At 51.2% G+C, this 18948-nt stretch overlaps 1 protein-coding gene across 2 annotated transcripts in view; it reads left to right on the forward strand.

Moving 5' to 3' along the window:
• The window catches only part of LOC144176056 (uncharacterized), a 60900-nt gene extending 56647 nt beyond the window's left edge, over window positions 1-4253 (forward strand). For both annotated transcript variants that reach the window (XM_077705177.1, XM_077705178.1), the window contains one exon: window positions 1629-4253. In XM_077705177.1, coding sequence (XP_077561303.1) covers window positions 1629-2919 — 1291 coding nt within the window. In that variant the 3' untranslated portion in view covers window positions 2920-4253. The remainder of the gene's footprint in view (window positions 1-1628) is intronic.
• Window positions 4254-18948: the final 14695 nt, after the last annotated feature.

Genomic DNA, 18948 nt, shown 5'->3' on the forward strand with positions numbered 1-18948 from the left:
CATGTGGTCGAAGACATTTTTTAACGTATCTTAATTAAATCGTGTTCGGACACCTTGAATTTTACTTTTGAACTTCCTGAGAAGCACAGCATTAGGTTTTTAGATTTAAGTGGAAATTTGAGCGCAAAAATTCGACAAAGACAGAGAAAGACCAGACGGGACTAGCGCTAGTCCCGTCTGGTCTTTCTGTGTCTTTGTCGAATTTTTGCGCTCAAATTTCCACTTGTAAACATGAACCAACTAGCCCAACAAGTTCTACTTTTAGATTTAACTCTAGATTTTAGATTTAGATTTAAGTTTTAAAGGCACCCGCCGCCGTGGCTCAGTGGCTAAGGCGTTGCGCTACTGAGCACGAGGTTGCGGGTTCGATTCCCTGCCGCGGCGGCCGCTTTTCTGATGGAGGCGAAAAGCAAAAACATCCGTGTGTACGAGATTTCGGCGCACGTTAAAGATCCCCAGGTGGTCAAAATTAATCCGGAGCCCTCCACTACGGCGCGCCTCATCGCCTGCGTTGCGTCGGCGCGTTAAACCCCACAATCAATCAATCAATTAAGTTTTAAAGGCGACAGCCATGTCTGCTGGATTTACTCCCCTAGGACTAAGAAGTCTCTACTGCCGTTTCATTCTGGCCACTCTAGGACGAAGCGCAGCCACACTATGTTTTAAGAACGCGCTTCAGAAAAGCTGCAGTCACGTCATCCGGTAAAGCCTCAGCCTTCAGATTCAGAGGTTGACTGCTGCAGGCTTTCCGGCATCAGTGCTAAAAGTGTAGGGATCAAAAAGCAAGGCCAAAACGGGCTAGGATGCAACAAAAACAAAGGAAAGAAAAACGCTGCAGTAATGCCATATGTTCACCAAGTTTCGCACACTACTGAGAAAACTGCTGGAAGGCATGGGGAGTACAAGTCGTGCTTTTCGCTCCATGTAGGCTGCCTGGACTATGCTCGGGTGTAGAAAAGGCCGGAAAAAAGAAAAGGAAATGGCTTGTAAAACAAAACGTGAGCAAGCGCTCAAACTGTGTGATGCATGTGATCTGCACAATCCCGCTGACGTGTGGCAATGTGTATTTCGGCCGAACGGCCCGATGCATTGTGCGAACACTGCGCGATGACCAACTCTCAAGGAGCTGGTCACCTTGCCTTTCATTGTCGCAAGCACAACTGTTCTGCGACTATTCTGGGCAAAGGTAGAGCGGAAGGGAAGAGAGAGATTCTTGAAGCGTAGCATCTAAGAAGAAGGAAATTGTGTTAGTCCATTGCCTTGAGTGATAGAGAGACTGCATTCCTACCAGGCTGCAATGCACATGACGTGTGTCCATTCGCGCTCGCAACTTTGCGCATGCATGCTGGTCAGTTGATCGTAGGATGTATCATTCTTCAATTGTTAGTTTAAAACATTATTGGGCTGCTCCTCCCAGGTATGTCACACGGCTTTTGCCGCACCTGCTAAGTTCTAATTGACCTCTTTAAACATGACTGCCTCAGTGACGTTGCCCGAAATTGCCGTAAGGCACGAAGGGCCCAATTTTTTGAATGAAGCGTATTCTGCCATTAAAACAAGCGGTGTCTGTTGAGAGTGTCGAAGCAGCTGCCGTGGTCGTAAGAGGAATGGCGAACCCTCGCTCGCAGGGAAGCGGCGATGGCGGAAGAGGCGGACCACTCGGTGCTGCAGCGCCCCATCCCGCTGGGCGTGCAAGGGGTGCGCCAGATCGTGCAGTGCATGAGCGGCGGGAGCCGCGAGGTGAAGGACGTGCTGCTCAACGAGTGCAGCGTGCTCTTCGAGTGCAAGGTGTGCCGCAGCCTGTTCCGCAGCCTGGCCAACCTGCTGGCCCACAAGCGCGTCTACTGCACCCGCCACCTGTGCGAGGCCATGACGCTGGCCTGCGAGGAGCCCCCGGAGGAGCTGCAGTTGGCGCCCATCGCGGGCACCGCCAGCGCTGTCTACCAGCACCGCTGCCCCGCCGCCGCAGAGGAGCAGCCGGCGGCGGCCCCTGCCCCACAGCGGCGGGCTGAGCCCCCGCAGGTGGCATCAGCCGGCGCGAGCCAGGCGACCTCTTCCCGCGTGAGCTACCTGTCTGGGCGGGCCGACTGCGACCTGTCGCGGCTGACGTGCCTCAACTGCGACACCGCATACACGTCAGTGAAGACGCTCTACCTGCACATGGTGTCGCTGCACTCGACCACGCGCCGCTACTACCCGTGCCCGCTGTGCGGGGCCAGCTTCGTGCAGATGTGGGGCGTCACCCGCCACCTGGTCAGCGTGCACGGCCAGACCAAGGAGCAGATCGTGCGGCTGCGCGACAGCATCCGGGGGGGCGTCCAGGTGCGCAAGAGCCGCCTGCAGCACATGGTCGACTGCCTGCTGCGCAACGGCACCGCCCCCACGGCCCCGGCCGCCCTGCCGGACCAGGGCCGCAGGAAGCCCGCCCGCAAGGGCGTGCCCCGCAGGCGCTGCGGCGTCTCTGACAGGGCCCCCGCAGAGAGCCGGGCCTGCACAGAGCGGACCCCGCCGCGGCTGCCTCCGGCCAGCGGGGCCGACAAGCGCATGTCGCCGGCCATCGAGCGCAAGATCCTCGCCATCATCGACTACGACCGGCTGGCGTGCCTGCGCTGCGAGCGGCTCTTCTCGAGCTTTTCGAGCCTTCGCCGCCACGCCGCTGTGCACCTGGGCTACAGCCGGTACCAGTGCGCCCGCTGCTCGTACCAGTCGTACAACCGGGCCGACTGCCGCAGCCATGTGCAGCGCGTGCACGCAGACTTGGCGCATGACGCAGAGCGCATGATAGTGCACGTGCCGGGCGAGGAAGAGGCCGGCCACCCCATGGCCACCCGCTTCCCACGCCTCGACTCACTCTCCACCCTGGTCACCCGCTCGGGGGCCTACCCCAAGAGGCCCCCGCCCCTGGGCCCCCAGAAGTGACCATCTGACCACGGGGGGGGCCAGGTGCACTGTGGTCCTGTGGGCACTGGCGCGGTTGGCAGGGTCGAAGCAGAGGTGCGTCAAGTGACCACGTGATTCTCATGCACGTTTTCAACCCAGGAGGATAAACGGTTTATAAATGCCACCTGTTGTCACAGCTCTTCGTCACTCTCGAGTCAGAAGGCGCTGTAGCACCTCCCAACGGAAAGGAAGCGCAGCTGTCGTGTCGCTGCCTGCTTGGTCTCTCCTGTGTTGGGCCTAGCGCTGGCTGCATGCAAGAGCCCCTGATCGGCGCCCCTGAGCAGGCCTGTGACCCTTGCACCCTTGATGAATGCCCTGCTGGTGGGAAACAGGGCAGAAGTGGCTGGGGCAGTACCGATCCCTTTTTGCGAGAATAGTAGTCATCTGAAACACGCAATGCAGTGCAGCACATGCCTCTGCATGGGAGGAGAGTGCATTTCTTGTTTTGCGGTAGTGAAGCCCACATTTTACATCCCTTGTGGTATGCGGCGACCTGCTTCTCATGATGTATCAGCGCGGTCCAGGCAAGCTCCCTGTAGAAACAGTGTGTTAGAGGGACACTGAAGTGGTTTGTAAACATTGTAAGATGCTTGTGCAAATCAAAGTCTGCACTCCCTAGAAGGTGGAAGCGCTCACCAAACAGGGACGAAAGTAGAAAGAACAAAGACGACATGGCGCTTTCTTTCTACTTTCGTCCCTGTTCTGTGAGCGCTTCCACCTTCAAGATGAACAGCTACCAACTAGCCCAACTGTCCGTTCTGCACTCCCTAGGCCTACTCTTTGTGCGTTGATGGGACTTTAAAATTCCACAGCACTGCACTTTTTTTCAATATCCCATGACGTTTCCCATGATGCGAACTCGTCTTCTTGTGATGCGATTGGACAGTGTCCATGCTCTTTCGTGTTTTTTTTCTTTCTCTCTTTAGTGCTGTTGGCAACAAGTAGTATATGTGTGGGAGTGTAGCTATTGTGTTTTATTTTTGGAGAGTTGTTCAAACCAGTTTCGGTTTCGGTTCCATGCAACACACCGTTCCATCGCTATCTGTGATTGAGCATTAGCAACACCTTAAGGGGGAAGAAGAGCTATTTTTTTATTTACCAACCAATTTTAGTACAATTATAGCGTTTTTTGTGCTGGTTTCAAATCTGCCATTAGATGTCTTGTAAATTGATTATATTTTGCGTTAATTAATGATTAATTGCCATTATTTTGGGTCACAGTTACTAAATAACCACTCCATACAGAATGGCAATTACCACGTGGCTAGGCAGACAAATGACTAAAGAATACAACATAGGAAGAACTTCTTTGATTCAGCTATTTTTGGTCGTTTTACAATACAATGAACTTCGCTTCTCCCGCGCTCTGCCAGAAATGGCTCGCAGGTGGTGCCAATTGAACACAATAATAATTTTCCAAAGCCTCCATTTCAAAAATTTGTTTCCAACATTGTATTCTCCGCACATTTCAGTATCAGAAGCAAAAAGAATTACAGTTGTACCTGCTCTGGGTGCCAAGATATCCGAGGACGAAATGCTAGCTTTGCATTGCAAGAAAAGTGCCGTTTCACCATGGAATTCTGCACTAACTGAACTGTATAGTGCACTTTAAAATGCTATTATAATATAATAACAACAAAATATCGTGCCTTTTGATGAGGAAATTTACAGACTGATAGAAAAATGGCCGTGGAGGTTCGAAAATTCCATTTTTCAGAAAACGCTTTTTTTTGACCGTTTTTCGGCCCCAAAGACCCAACTGCCCCCTTAACTCGCTATTCCCATGTTCACTGCAGAAATGGGCCAGGTAAATCTGCTAGCACCGCTCCTAGTGAGTAAGTATCGTTCCATGCAGTGACAACGGACGAGCCGCGGCGGTCACAGTGGCTGAACGCCACTCAACTGGGGGGCGTTTCTTCTGCACCTGTCTTCTCTCTGTAGGTGCGCTGACACAAGTCACACAGCTGACCAATTTGGGAAAAAAGAAAACCTGGACAGTACAACGCCACTGGGAACTGTGCTCTCTGCGGAAACATGCAATGGTGCTCAGAAATAACGAGTCTATATGCTGTGGTCTACCCTTTCATGTCGTACATACCGTATTTACACGATTGTAGGTCGACTCTTTTTTTCAAATTTGACAATCCAATCTTGGGGGGTCGACTTAGAAGAGAGGGAGATAAAACATCTTTATTGTCCGGCAAAATTGACGCTGCCTAACGTCGTGTCAGTCGGTCCCTCGGCATCGGCTACCTACACGCACCCAGCCCCCGAGGGGACAGTGCTTTCGGCCGCTGACGCTCGAGAGCCTCCAACACTTGCTGCACGGCCCTGTATTGTACGTCGTAGTCCTTGCTTGCCACCGCATCCGCTAGGTGCGGCGGTAACGCCTCTGTAGCACCGTCGTTCTCTTTACAGTTCCACAGGATATGAGCCATCGTGGCCCTGTCCTTCCTACACACCGCGCACACATCGCTCGGATACACGTCCGGGCACACGTGCTTGGCTATCACCGGAGTCTACATTGTGCACGTTTGTAGTTGTCGCAGCGTCACCGCTTCCCTCCGCGTAAGCTTGTGGTGGGGCGGCGGGAACACCTGTCTGTTGCCCCTGTACCACTCCAGAGTGTCCTTATACGAGGTGAGCGGCGTCGCCTCGTCGTCTTCCGTTTCCATCGGCGGGGGGTCCGGGCTCGCGCCGCGACTGGTGAGCGCGCGCGCAGCTCAGTCTGCCCCTTCGTTGCGGTTCTCGCTCGTGCTGACCGGGCAGACATGTGCCGGGAAACATTTCAGCGTCGCCGGCGTCTGTCGTGGTTGTAGGGCCCCGCACACCCTTACTGCGCACGGGGACACTGTCCGTAGCGTAGTTCATGATCGCCGACCGCGAGTCGCTGATCACCGTTGAACACCTCGGGTTAGTGAGCGCCAACGCTATGGCTAGCTTCTCGGCCTCTTCCGAACTCCGCGCCCGGACGCTGCCGGCCGTGTACAGCTCCCCGGAGGTAGCCGCAACTACGGCCGCCGCATACGTGCCCGGCCTGTCGGGGTACTTGGCCACATCGACGTAGTAAGCACCGTTGTCCGATGCGTGTGTTGCCGTGAGAGCCTTCGCCCTCGCGATCCTCCGCTCTTGGTTGACTTCGGGATGCATGTGTTTCGGGATCGGCGGCACCTGCAACTGGCAGAGCAGCCTACGCGGCAGCGACGCCCGTCCCCCGTCCCCGTGCAACCCGCTTTCGCGGTATCCTAACCTCTGCAAAATCGAGCGCCCTATCCTCGTCTGCGCTAGCCTCGCCATCTGCGCCGTATGCTGTGCCTCGGCTATCTCATCGAGCGTGTTGTGCACCCCTAGCTCCAAAAGCTTCTCCGTACTGGTGTGCGTACAGAGCCCTAGCGCCGCCTTGTACGCTTTGCGTATGATGGCGTCCAGCTTTTGATGCTCCGCCACCTTCCACTCGTGGAACGCCGCAACGTACGCCACGTGGGCCGTGGCTGACTGCAAACGACTGTACGAGCCGGAGGAGGCTCGCCTCCTTCATCCCCGCGTGTCTGGTGGACACCTTCCTGATGAGCCGGATGGCCGTCGCCACCTTCGCGTCCAGTTTCTTGATCGTAAATCCGTTGTGCCTGAGCGCATCGATGTGCCAGCCCAGCACTCGCAACGTCTTGACGTGCGGGATGGCTATCCCGTCCCTCGTCCTCAGGTTGATGTTCGGTTCGGTCGCGTCGCTCCTGCTCTGCCCGCGCGGCGGGATGATCAGGAGCTCCGACTTCGCCGGCGAGCACACCAGCCCCGTCCCCTGTAGCTGACTCTCGATTTCGTCAATCGCTTGCTGCAACACCGCCTCGATGTGGCCGTCGCTGCCACCCGTTGTCCAGAGCGTTATGTCGTCCGCGTAAATGATGTGCTTGACGTCCGGGAGGCCGGCTAGCCGGTCGGCCACACCGATCATCACCATGTTAAAGAGTATGGGTGAGATCACCGACCCCTGCGGCGTGCCGACGCTGCCCAGCGTCTCGCTAGGGAGCTCCATGTCACCGGCTACTATCGTCGTCGTCTACTGCTAGTAACGACAAGAGAAACGAGAAATTGAAGGTGCTACGAGGTGGGGACAGCTTTGCATCCTCGTTCCCATGGTTATGGTCTAAATAAAGTGTGAACCGCATGGGGCGTTTTCCACTCGCGAAAATGCGCCGCGCTGATGCAGCCGCGAATACCACCAGCATGCCGCGCGCTACGCGATCGGCGGCGGCAACATGGCGGCGTCACCAGCCGCGAAGAGGTGTGCATAGCTCCAGCGACCGCTTCTAACCGCTCTCTAAGATATCACTGAAGGCACAAACGAAGACGTGTGTTAGGAAAGGAGCTGATAATGTGGTCGAAAACGACACTATAAAGCATCATCCGCGCCGCTAGGAAAAGCACCAATCAAACATCTGCCACCATGGTAAGCCTAAACATCTGCGGTGGCTGTTTCGAGCACTTTCAAACTTCCGCCATGAAGAGCGCGAGTCGTCATGCTCCGCTAAGAAAAGCGCCAATCAAACATCTGCCACCATGGTAAGCCTAAACATCTGCGGTGGCTGTTTCGAGCACTTTCAAACTTCCGCCATGAAGAGCGCGAGTCGTCAGGCTCCTCCCACTGCCACGCTCGTCACGCGTCGTACCAAGGTAGAACTTAAAACGCTTAAAAGCAGTACAGTCTAATCCCGCTTCAACGAAATATTTCCAAGTCTCTGTCAGCTAGCCATAGAAGTCAATGCAACAAAGTCCTCGCCACAACGAACCATTTGTCTGGCTTGCTTTCGCTTCAACGAAATTTTTGATGATATGGGCTGGGTTTGAACAATTATTTTACAATAAAATAAGCATAGCGCAAGCTCTCTGTAACTTGTTATACGTTCAGGACGCTTAGTTTCACCGAAAAAATGCGCGGGGCGCCCACACTGCCACCCAAAACAAAAAAAAAACTCATAGGTGGACGCCATTGTGTGATGGGGATAACGATGCGGTGGGCCGTCTTTACTCGAGGCGCAAGCCAGGTTCGCCAAGCCGGAGCTATAGCCAGCCAATCCGTATTCAGTTGAAATCGCGCGAATGTGCTCTGCTGCTGACATGGCTGCTGGCGCAGCGCCGTCATGTATGTGTTGTAAGCAACTGCCCTTGCAGTTTTCCTGCTACAATTCAAAGTCAAGAGCAAAAATAATGTTTTCGTGTTTAGTCTTGAACCCGCGTCATCCTATCTTAGTCGCGAGCGGGTGATCGCGATAAATGCAAGCGCGCGCGGCTTGCCTGCCAAGGTCAGTTGCTGCCGTGCCTAGCCAGAGGATAATTAAGATAACGGCGCCGTTCCTGCCACAAGCGAGAGGGCGGCTTCCAACCGTGTAGCAGCTATCTGCAAGTAATCAGCTCTGTGGAAACGCCTTGTTGTACAGCACTACGCTTTGCGCCTGCATTTCTTCATTTCTTCACCTCTCCCCTTCTCAGTATTGCGCTCTTTGCGTGCTGGTAAAAAAACAACCATTGGTATGTTTGTTATCTGACTAAACACGACGTCACTGCGCGTCACTCTTTTTTCTAAACATTGTATCATGCTGCCAATGATGCGGAAATATACCGTGCTATTTTTCTTTCCCTTCCGTGCTGTGTGGGGCAGATTTCGCCTCAACGAATTATCACTTCAACGAAATTTTTTGCACGTTCCGTCAATTTCGTTGTAGCGGGATTTGACTGTAGCAGCAAAAGTCGCCCGCGCAACCCGACGCGCACGAATCGCGCGCAAAAACACGTCAAGAAGCGTTTTATTCGTCTCTAATAAACAAAAGTAGTATTAGCGAATCCCTTGATTGTGTAACTCGTGTAGCGAATCCCTTGATTGTGTAAGTGAATGTGTAACTCGTATACCGCACAAGTTTGCGCGGTGCTAACGTAGCCCAAGTCATATCACATTCAGTACACTTTTGAACGCGATGGTGGGAGGTTAGTCGCTCAAAAGTAAATCGCACGCGGCCGCTTCCGTCAGCTGCCATGTTGTTTGTTTTAGTATAGTGTGGCAGTGGCCTCTGCCGGTTGCCTTGATGGTTTAGAAGGATCAAGATTTGGGCGAGTTGGTACTGGTTATGTATCATCTTGACGAAACAGCGTAAAAAACGGGGACACTAGGAGAGAAAGACGACAGGACGACGCTGTACTCACAACTATTTTTTAATAAACTGCACCACGCATATATATACTATGTCACCAAAACCCACGTGCGCTCACAACATGACGCACATCGAGATTATCACTACAAAGTAACACCAAACTCTAAGTCACGGACTTATCTAGAAATAAGAATTCTTTTTCATGTAATGCTATCGACGGCTCACTTATGCAGATATCGCCTCTTTTTCTAATGTGAAATGCTTCGATAACTTCCCTAGTGGTCTGATTAGTGTGAACCGAAAGGATGGTGGTGTCATGAAAAAGCGGAAAACACCCATGCTCGGAACAGTGTCTGGTGACATGTGAATCTTTCTTGTTTTTTAGTGCGTTTTTGTGCTCTAATAATCTTATATTAATGCAACGACCGGTTTGCCCAACATAAACGTGGCCACAATTAAACGGAATTTGATAGACCACCCCCGTTTTACACTCGACTAGAGGGGACCTGTGCTTAACAGAGCATTTCTTTTTAACTGCAATATCAGATTCTGCCAATTTTCTTTCTATTCGACCACATATTTTTCCCATCTTAATGGGTGCTGAAAAAACAACATTTATACCAAATCTACCAGCTACATTTTTGAGCCCATGTGACAATTTATGCTTATACGGAATTACTACCACTTTTTTATACGGAATTACTACCACTCTCCTAGTGTCCCCGTTTTTTACGCTGTTTCGTCAAGATGATACATAGCCTTGATGGTTGTCATCTCGCAGCAAATGTGTTCTTCCCGCTCAACCCACGGCGCATGCTTATTGGCGGTGAGATATTTGAGTGGCACCCCCTGGCTCAGCTTAGGGACTTGCACCGCTGCTACACTCGCGCCGTTGTGGTCCGCTTGTGAGGAGCAGCAAAGCCTAAGCTAAAAACCCTTTAGGGCATCAAAAAGCATATTTCCAGTAATTCGGTTATTTTTCCAGCTTCTGACACCTCTTAATGTCAAACTGTATACCGCATAAGTTTGCAACTCACTAGGAGAGAGAGACCAACTTTCTCCAGAGCATCGCTCAGATAATCGTGAGTAACTCGTGTGTAACTCGTCCTTTCTAGCTTATTTGCGAGGTTCAGGGCTCTGAGCTCTTCGATAAGTATGCAAAATGCGTAGGCTCCCCTAAAGTATTTTCGAGATGCTCTTATGAAGACTCAACAGTGTAATGCTACGCACCAAGCAGCGCGTCCCTACACGCACATCGCAAAGCAGGAAACAAAGCAGTTGTCTTCTATTTCTTTCGTTGTTGTTTACTTGCATCAGGTGAATGTTTTTTCTATGCCCAACGCATTAATTTTTCTGCACCGCCACAAACGTCTTATTAGGAGGTTTGGGGATGTTTGAGAGGCGCACATAGTTCGTGCGGATATTTTCTTCTGGCTGTAAGGCATACACTAACTTCTTCAGAAATTGGCTTTCGGTATGGCTGCGTACAAGAAGGTGCATATTCGCAGCATGCATTTATTCACATGCAAATGCAATGCGAAAGTTTGTGCTACGCCACCGCGAAACGGCGCAAACGACGTTGTCCAGAGCACTCGAAGGCGACTTTTCCGCCCCGAATTTCTATCGTAACTAACGAACTGAATCTCAACCCGAACAGTTATGACATGATTACGGTGTTTAAGCCTTGTTATACTCACTAAAGAACGCAAGAAATAGTGTATGTGCCGGTTTTCCGTATTATGAAGAATCATAACTGACGAATATCTCCAAGCAGCTATTGTTTTCCAACTCCTTCAGGTGTAAAGAACAAATGCTGGCCTACTCGGGATGATGTTCCTCGAACTGAAGAAAATTACGCTTACTCTCTGCCCTGGACTGAGGAACCTGCCCACTAACCAGCTCGATTTTACTGCTGAAGTTTTCTACTTCTCCCCCTCTTACTATAATGCATATCCAAATATTGGGAAGGTATGGCTGTCGGAAATGTACCTAAATGTACCTAGAGGTCTGAAGAAACATATAGTTACTGTATTTTTACCGTACACGTTACCCGTTTTGCTCAATAAGCATCCATACTGGTTAGAAGCTTGCACCAGTATGCGCCTATACACACCATAGGTTATTTGGAACTCAATCTACATTTTTTGCGCCCCATAGTGCATGTCGGCACACTTTCGTGCTATGACAACGTAACATGATGTGATACAATACTTTCAAGCGCTCAGCAAGGTTGCAAAAACTGTTTTAACCTTGCATACGATTACCAAGAATCGTAGTGCCTTCTGCCAAAGCCGAGAGCCCCGAAGGCCTGGAATTTGTTTTGGTCTTGCATTTTCGCTGTTCTCGGTTTTTAGACTCTAGATGTTCCCTTTGTTCGAAAGATTTCTGCATACAGAAGCGGATGCCTAGCTCCGACTCTCCGCACAGGACCGGCTTCGCAGGATTGGGGGCCACGCCGACAATGTTTCTTCCGAAGCGGTGTCGTAAACTATCCTGTAAATCACGCCTTGAGCTAGTGTAGGCGATTTTAAGTCTTTTATTATAATAAAAAGTTGCGCATGCGCAAAATCTGATCTGCTGCGGACAAATATCAAAAGTCAACTGAGCGCAAAGAAACAGCAGGGAGAGTGAGTCCGAGTGAAGCAGACGACAAATGCGAGAATCCCTAAGCCGACGTTATGAAGACGCGCTTCGCAGCGCCACCCGTGGTCGCGCTCACCGCCAATAGAAAAGCTTTTCTTTTTTTAGCATCTGTCGCGCATACCGCGAGCGTATGGCTCTTGTGGGAGCACCGATCATTGATGGTCAAGCCACCGTGTGGGTTGACGGTAGCGCTTGTATTTGTGATACGATTTTCTAGGCGGCACTCGCGTGTGTTTTCTTTTTTTTTTTTTTTTTTTTTTTGAGATGCAATTTTTGGGGGTCGACCTACATTCGAGTCAACTTACAATCCTGTAAATACGTAGCACTCCAAGCTTCTGCGAAGCTGAGCAGTTCTTGAATCACATTCTTTGTGCGGTCAGCTTTTCGTAGCTCCCAAAAATTTGTGCATGCGCTTTTTCTAACGAGAAAAGCAAGCAGAAATGCGTAGTCGTGCTCAAGAGCGGTCTGCTACTTTAACCTGCGAAAAATGCGTTTCGTACCTTGGTTTTACGCTTTTTTAAATTCCTTATTGTGTCGGTTAACTCCTGCCTTTAATTGGTTTTAGATTTTCTACTAGCCAAGTCCATCAAGTGTCGTAAGCTGATGTAATGAAACGTCACTAGTTCACTAGAAGTGGTGCTAGAAGGTTTACCCTGTGGAGTATTACTAATGCACGATCAGAGGTAACGTCTGAAGCTATGGACATGTTGGACGAAGCTGAGACTGTTTTGAACAACTTCCTAAAAATAACTACATTCGGACACATATGCTTGTTGCCAGTAGCACTGAAGTAAAAGAAAAAATTACACTGGCACAAACGCAAGAGCTGATGCATGAACTTTAAATAATAAAATCTTTGACATTGTCCAACCACATTGCAGGAAGAGTTCGAGTCATTCCACATTACCACTGTAGTTGCGGTCGCTGAAGATGCCGCATGGTATTGTTTTCTTTCAGGATTTACAAGCTGATTGATTTCAGGGTTTAACGCGCCGACGCAACGCAGGCGATGAGGCGAGCCGTAGTGGAGGGCTCCGGATTAATTTTGACCACCTGGGGATCTTTAACGTGCGCCGAAATCTCGTACACACGGGCGTTTTTGCTTTTCGCCTCCATCAGAAAAGCGGCCGCCGCGGCCGGGAATCGAACCCGCGACCTCGTGCTCAGCAGCGCAATGTCTTAGCCATTGAGCCACCGCGGCGGGTCAGGATTTATAAGCTAAATAGTGCTTTAGTGGCCTGATGCTAAATGAAGGGAAGTAGATTTGAATCCATCTATGCAATGCAAAAATAAACAGCTTTGACAAACTCACTCCAGCGTTTCTCTAAACGCTCCACTCGCACGATCCCGGAGCACATGCAGTTCACTTCATGTGTCGGCTCATGTGCCCACGGCGGTGGAGACATTGACGTCACGCTGCTTCCTTTTGCCCTCTCTTTCCCCCGTGCTGTGTTCTTCCCCCACAATCTCTGCTATCTGCGTCTTTCACTCAGCTCGCCACAACATTTGTTCGGGTTAAAGCGAAGCTTTGCGTGGCTAGGTGAAAAGAAAATCTGGTGGTTCTCCTCCTGCGCAAAGAAAGCAGGTTGGAGAGGATGAGGGCTGGGTTTATCTCTCTCGCAGTGAGCTACTGTGTGAATCACCGACCATGGCAGTGGCAAGCACTGGTTGTGCATTACTGATGAATTGGAAGGCTGTATGTGGAGGAGCAAGCCGCTGACGATCAGTGGGGACAAGTGAGAGGACTCTGATGCACCATTAGGGGTAACACTCGGGCACATGATGGCCGCCGCAGAAGAAGAGTATGGGCGACGCGAGCGCTGCCTAGCAGCTGAACTTTCATTAGCAGAAACCAGGAAAGTGTGGTTAAAGAAACGGCTTAAACACCCGACTTGTCTTGGAAGACAACCTCATCATCTGTTCGCGAAATGGACGGATGGCTTACGCACGTGCCTTTGCTTTTTATAATCTTATATGCTTCGGCCATCTCCCTCGGGTGCTGGCTCTTGCTTCTCATCGTCACGACTGTCCGATCAAACTGCGTCCGCACTCGTTGCAGTGGTGAGGATGGCACGCCCTTCAGAGACGCGGCATGTTCTCTCAGACATCGTCCGTCTGGCCGACATATTTGCCACTGCAGGGACGCAACTCCACAAACGCAGTGGGTGCAGTGTTCTTCGTGCTGTGTGGGGCACTTTTCATCACCAATACTGGCACACACACCCCCTGCTTCTTTCCTGCAGGAAAGACGACATTAGCATCATTCTTGTTCGTGCGGTGCGAAGCAGAATGCAGGTAGGGAATAACAGTGATTCTCATTTGCCTATTTGGGAGCGCTGCCTGAGCATCCTGGCCGGTGATTCAATCGATTCAACAATCGTTGCGACACAGAAGCAAGAGCCAAGCGCGGGAAACCTGCTGCTTCCAATATGGCAACCGGGCATCAAAAACTTTCGTGCGCAACATGAGCACCAGACTTTTTCAGCGCTGATCCGAGACGCGAAGTGGCCAACCTGTTTTTAACAATATTGGAATGTGCAGAATGAAAATTTAACAGGCGTTTTGCAGATGGGGGGGAGTGCGACCAGCAAAAGTGATCCTTCTCAAACTGGACATCATTTCGTGGAACTTCAGACGTGAAAGTCAAGCTGCTGTCCCTTTGTTTAAGAATTTTCAAAATTGGCAGAATTGGGGCTTAGTTGACTGGTTCGTTGAGCCACGGGAAAGAAGGGTGCTTTGTTGCCATGCCTCAGGGGATGTTCGATAGGAAAACCATGCAGGCAGTGGAAGAAACTTTAAGCCTGTGCCAGTATATTGAAGCACACCCTGGCCCTCCTTACTGATTTAACTCTTAAACGTGTGCATGCTGGAGTGAAATCGGCCAAAGGCCTCCAACTGCAGATTTTTTTTTTCACAGCAAGGACTTGCAATTCTTTCCAAACCATCGTAACCGAGCGCAATTCGTCGCAGCATGTTGTGCCAGGTTTTTTGCAAAAGTGTTTGGAAGCAGTGACACTTGTTGACCCTTTCCTTGTACGCAACTCGGAGGAGGTGATCACTCTACAGACCCAGCAAACTGTTACGCAAATAGTGTCAACATACTATCCATTCCCCCTTGAGCACTTAATGACCTGCGTCAAAAATACTATTCTTGAGGACAACGACACATTCAGAAACAGTGCTGGCATTCCCGTGGAAAGCCTTCTGGAGCTATTATAGTTTTATTTGGGCTCTACAGTTTCTTTCGGGAAAGGTCTTTTTGTGTAAAAGCTTGGGGTATGTATCGGCTCTAGGGTGGCACCAGCACTAGGTAACATTTTTCCAGGAAAAGTTTACGGAGCCTTAGACGGGATTGCACGACATGTCTTTAGCGACATGGATGACTATTGGGTGTTTGTGGATAGTGCCAATTTTACCTGGTCTATGATCAAGGTTTTGAAAATGTTCAAAGGGGCAACAGCTTGACCTTTGCGTTGGAAGTTCCGCAAAATGATGTGCTACAATTCCAAGACTTGTCTATCCTGTTTCAGAAGGATCATGTTTGCTGGTTGTATTCTCCCCCATCTGTAAAACCCCTGTTAAATTTTCATTGATCTGCACTTCCAAGATTGTCAAAAAAATTGTCTCCAATCCACGCTGTGAAGCTGGTTGGAAGGCAAAGCTGTAAACGACACCCACAGCAATTGCCCATGCGACATCACTTGAATTCACACACGTGGCTCTACAAAGAGTGAAACCAGAGATGTTCGCGGGGGTGGTGTCCCAAACGCAACAGCGTCGGCCACGGCCGGGCTAGAGCGGCGAACGCCGCCGCTATAGCCAACAGCGGCGGATTTTCTTTCAGCCATGGATCGGCAGAAAGAAAACTGCGAGAAAGCTGAGGGAGCTTATATAATCACTACTTATTAGAACCAGTTGCTCCTTTCACATTTTGTAATACCTGTTGAAACAACGGAATTGGCATTCACCAATTTAGAAAACGGAGTCCCATTCGTGGCAAACAGTACGCAAAAGGTAGCGCCTCTTTAGCGCCCAGATGTCTGTATGTGGTCTCTACATTTGGTTTTCCCGCCCTGCAAACGTATCTTTGCCGTATGACCACTTATTCCGTCGGGTCCGGGTTACCCAGGCGGTGCAGTCGAACAAGTTTAATGAAGGAAGCGCGAAATGGACGGCAAGCTGCGCCAAAACATGCCCAAAACAACCGTCGCTGAAGCAGATGACAAAGCCGACGGATCGGGTCCCACTGTTGCTCCTGGCGGAGTGAGCAGGCTCTGGCGTACGCTGGGTAATAGCGCCCATTCGCCGCGCCATCTACACTGTGCTCCGTGAGTGAGGGAAATCAAGGGCCGTCGGAGAGAGCAAAGTCGGTGCTCCCTGTTATCCTACTCTGTAGTCACCTCCAAAAAGCGCCCTCTGAATCAAAACCAGCATCTGTCTGTATGCGTGGCTTAGTCGCCAAGACGACGGGCCCTCGCTCTGCTTCTCTTCAGGCCCAGGTTCGATCCCTGGCATTGCCACTGGTTTCATTCAGCCTAGCTGGGAGCTCCTTGTGGGGCACGTCACGACGAAACCGTTCGCCGATAGCGGCAGAGAGCTTTGCTTTAAAACGAGTTGGCCACTTCGTGTCTCGGCTCAGCACTGCTTCGCACCGCATGAACGAGATTGCCAGCCACTATGACGCTAATGTCGTCTTTCCTGCAGGAAAGAAGCTGGGGAGTGCCAGTATTGACAGGAGGTCGCAGGAAAGAGGAGCAGCCAGTGGTGATGAAACGTGCCCCATACAGCACGAAAAACACTTCACCCACTGCGTTTGTGGAGTTGCGTCCTCTATTCCGCTGCATTCCTGCAGAGGCAAATACATCAGCCAGACGGGACGATGTCCCAGAGAACATGCCGCGTCTCTGAAGGGCGTGTCATCCTCGCCACTGCAACGAGTGCGGATGCAGTTTGATCGGACAGTCGTGACGATGGGACGCAAGAGCACGTGCGTGAGCCATCCGTCGATTTTGCTAACAGATGATGAGGTTGTCTTCCAAGACAAGTGGGGTTGCGTGATACAGGTTATTTTGAGCCGTTTTTTTAACCGCACTTTCTGCTTGTAAAGCCCGTGGTTTTCCTAATGAAAGGTCAGCTGCTAGACAGTGCTCGCGTCACCCATACTCTTCTTGTGCTGTTTTCGTCTGCGCTGACCATCGTGAACATACTCAAACTCGCCCAATTCGCTACCCTATAACACTCGGCTAAACACAGGTGGCATGTTGCAGCTTCACTGGTTAGCCATCTGTTTGGAGTGGGGGGGTACTTTTTTTCTTCTTCGCCTTTCTTCTATCACCACTTTGTACTGTCATTTCCCTTCCGCCGCCAGTCTGTTCACTTTATTGCTGGCACCCATCATATCTTTTTTGACCGAGCTCATCTTGGCCAAGATAACACCTGCCCACACCTGGTTCACAATCGGCAAAGAGCGGACAAGGTTCATGTTTAGTGTTCCTCGCTCCATTTGATGCTTGAAAACAAATGCCATCGACGCTTGGTTGTGAGATGAAAATAACTGAAGAGGTGGAAAAAAACGTGCAGCTACCTGCCTAGTGCTTTGCCAGTAACGGATGATACGACTTGTGTGAAGCCATGGCATTTACAGCTTTCTTGCCATGCTTGGCCCTACCAGCCTTCTCAAGCTTATTTCATGCAGCACAAGGTGCACAGCTGGCAGGCCAGCACAGAACGGCACACTAAATACGAGAGTAACATTTTTAATGGCAGGGCTTGTTGTAAGTTGAACCTTTTCGTCCGTCTGCTGAAGGTCAAGCGTCACACAGGCCTGCCGGTGGCCTCGCAGAAACCGGTTCCCAGACCCACCGTAGAGGGTGCACTGGTCTCGCAGCAGTGGGTGCCTCGCCCTCCCACTAGGGGAGGGGAGGCAGCTGGCGTTTAGCTGCCCATTTTATTTTCTTTTGTGCGAAATATATAATTTTCGTGGTGTTCTTGGGCAAGCACTTGTTAACATTTGAGCCAGCACAAAAGAACCACAGCTGTGCTGTTTCAGCAGATTTCACACTGGGCACAAAACGTGGTTGGATTTTTCTTTTTTTAGAAATTCGAGATTTAGGTTAGGCGCTCGCAAGTGAAGGTAGGCGTTTGCAAATTATTGAAGGGTGCAAGTTACATGGGAAATAGTTTTTGCAAGACATGTCGCACCTGAACATACCAAGTACTAAGGCTGCATTATATAGCGAGCACCTTGAGCAGAACACTTTCCCGTGGGCCTAAAAAGGTCATGTAAACAGGGTTCCACTGTATTTCCATTGTGCTGAGCCGCATAATGTTTGGCACTTTGCTCACGCTAGTGTGAGACTGTGCTTGTCCTGCAGCGTCCATAATGACAGGCAGTCACTAGCGTGGTTGCACTGGGCACTTGATTCTTACATGCATGCAAGGATTTTGCTAACTTCCCCAACCAAAAAAGGTGCCCGTTACAATTGGGCGTCGCATGTGCAGTTACGCTACATGGCTGACCTAAGAACGAGGGCAGAGCGTACGCTGGAAACCTTAAAATCCAAAACTTGGTGGTGATAACCAATGAAGCAGCAATAATACCTTGTGGGGATTGTGGAGCTCCACCATCTTTCCTATCTCCCACCGCGGAGGCGAGAAGGGTGGTACCTCTCTCTACGCGGCGGCGCGCTTCCCCCTCCGGGCGGTGGCGCCCCTGGAGGCGGCGGAGCAGCCGGCGGCGGCGGCGAACTGTTCTGTGGGCGAACGCGGCGAGCGCAGACGCTCCCGCACGCCGGCGAGGAAACAAGCGGATCCGATGACGACCAAGATGTCGCAGCTGGAAGCCACGATCAAGCTGCTACAGGACACCATCAAGCAACAGCAAGAGGTGATCAACAAGCTAACGACAGCGCAGCAACCGGCGGTGGCGACCACGTGGTCGTTCGGCGCAACGCCCCCGTCCGCGAGTTTCACGGCGCTGGGCGCCAAACCCCCCGCGACGCGGTCGCCGTCGCCGTCGTCGTCGCCGCCGTTGCCGATGCCGGAGACGCCGAAGGCCAAGCCACCACCCGCCAAGATCCGGAGAAGGGCCGCCGTGTCCGACAACGAGGACGAAAGCCCCATGAACGTGGCCAGTAACGAGGACGCCCGCCCGCCCGCGGACGACGGTATCAACTATGGAGTGCGAATCCGACAGATTAACAAACGATTAGACAAACACGAC

The sequence above is a fragment of the Haemaphysalis longicornis genome, unplaced genomic scaffold, assembly GCF_048455015.1.
Source record: "Haemaphysalis longicornis isolate Haplotype H1 unplaced genomic scaffold, Haemaphysalis longicornis Haplotype H1 scaffold_3, whole genome shotgun sequence".
Lineage (NCBI taxonomy): Eukaryota > Metazoa > Arthropoda > Arachnida > Ixodida > Ixodidae > Haemaphysalis > Haemaphysalis longicornis.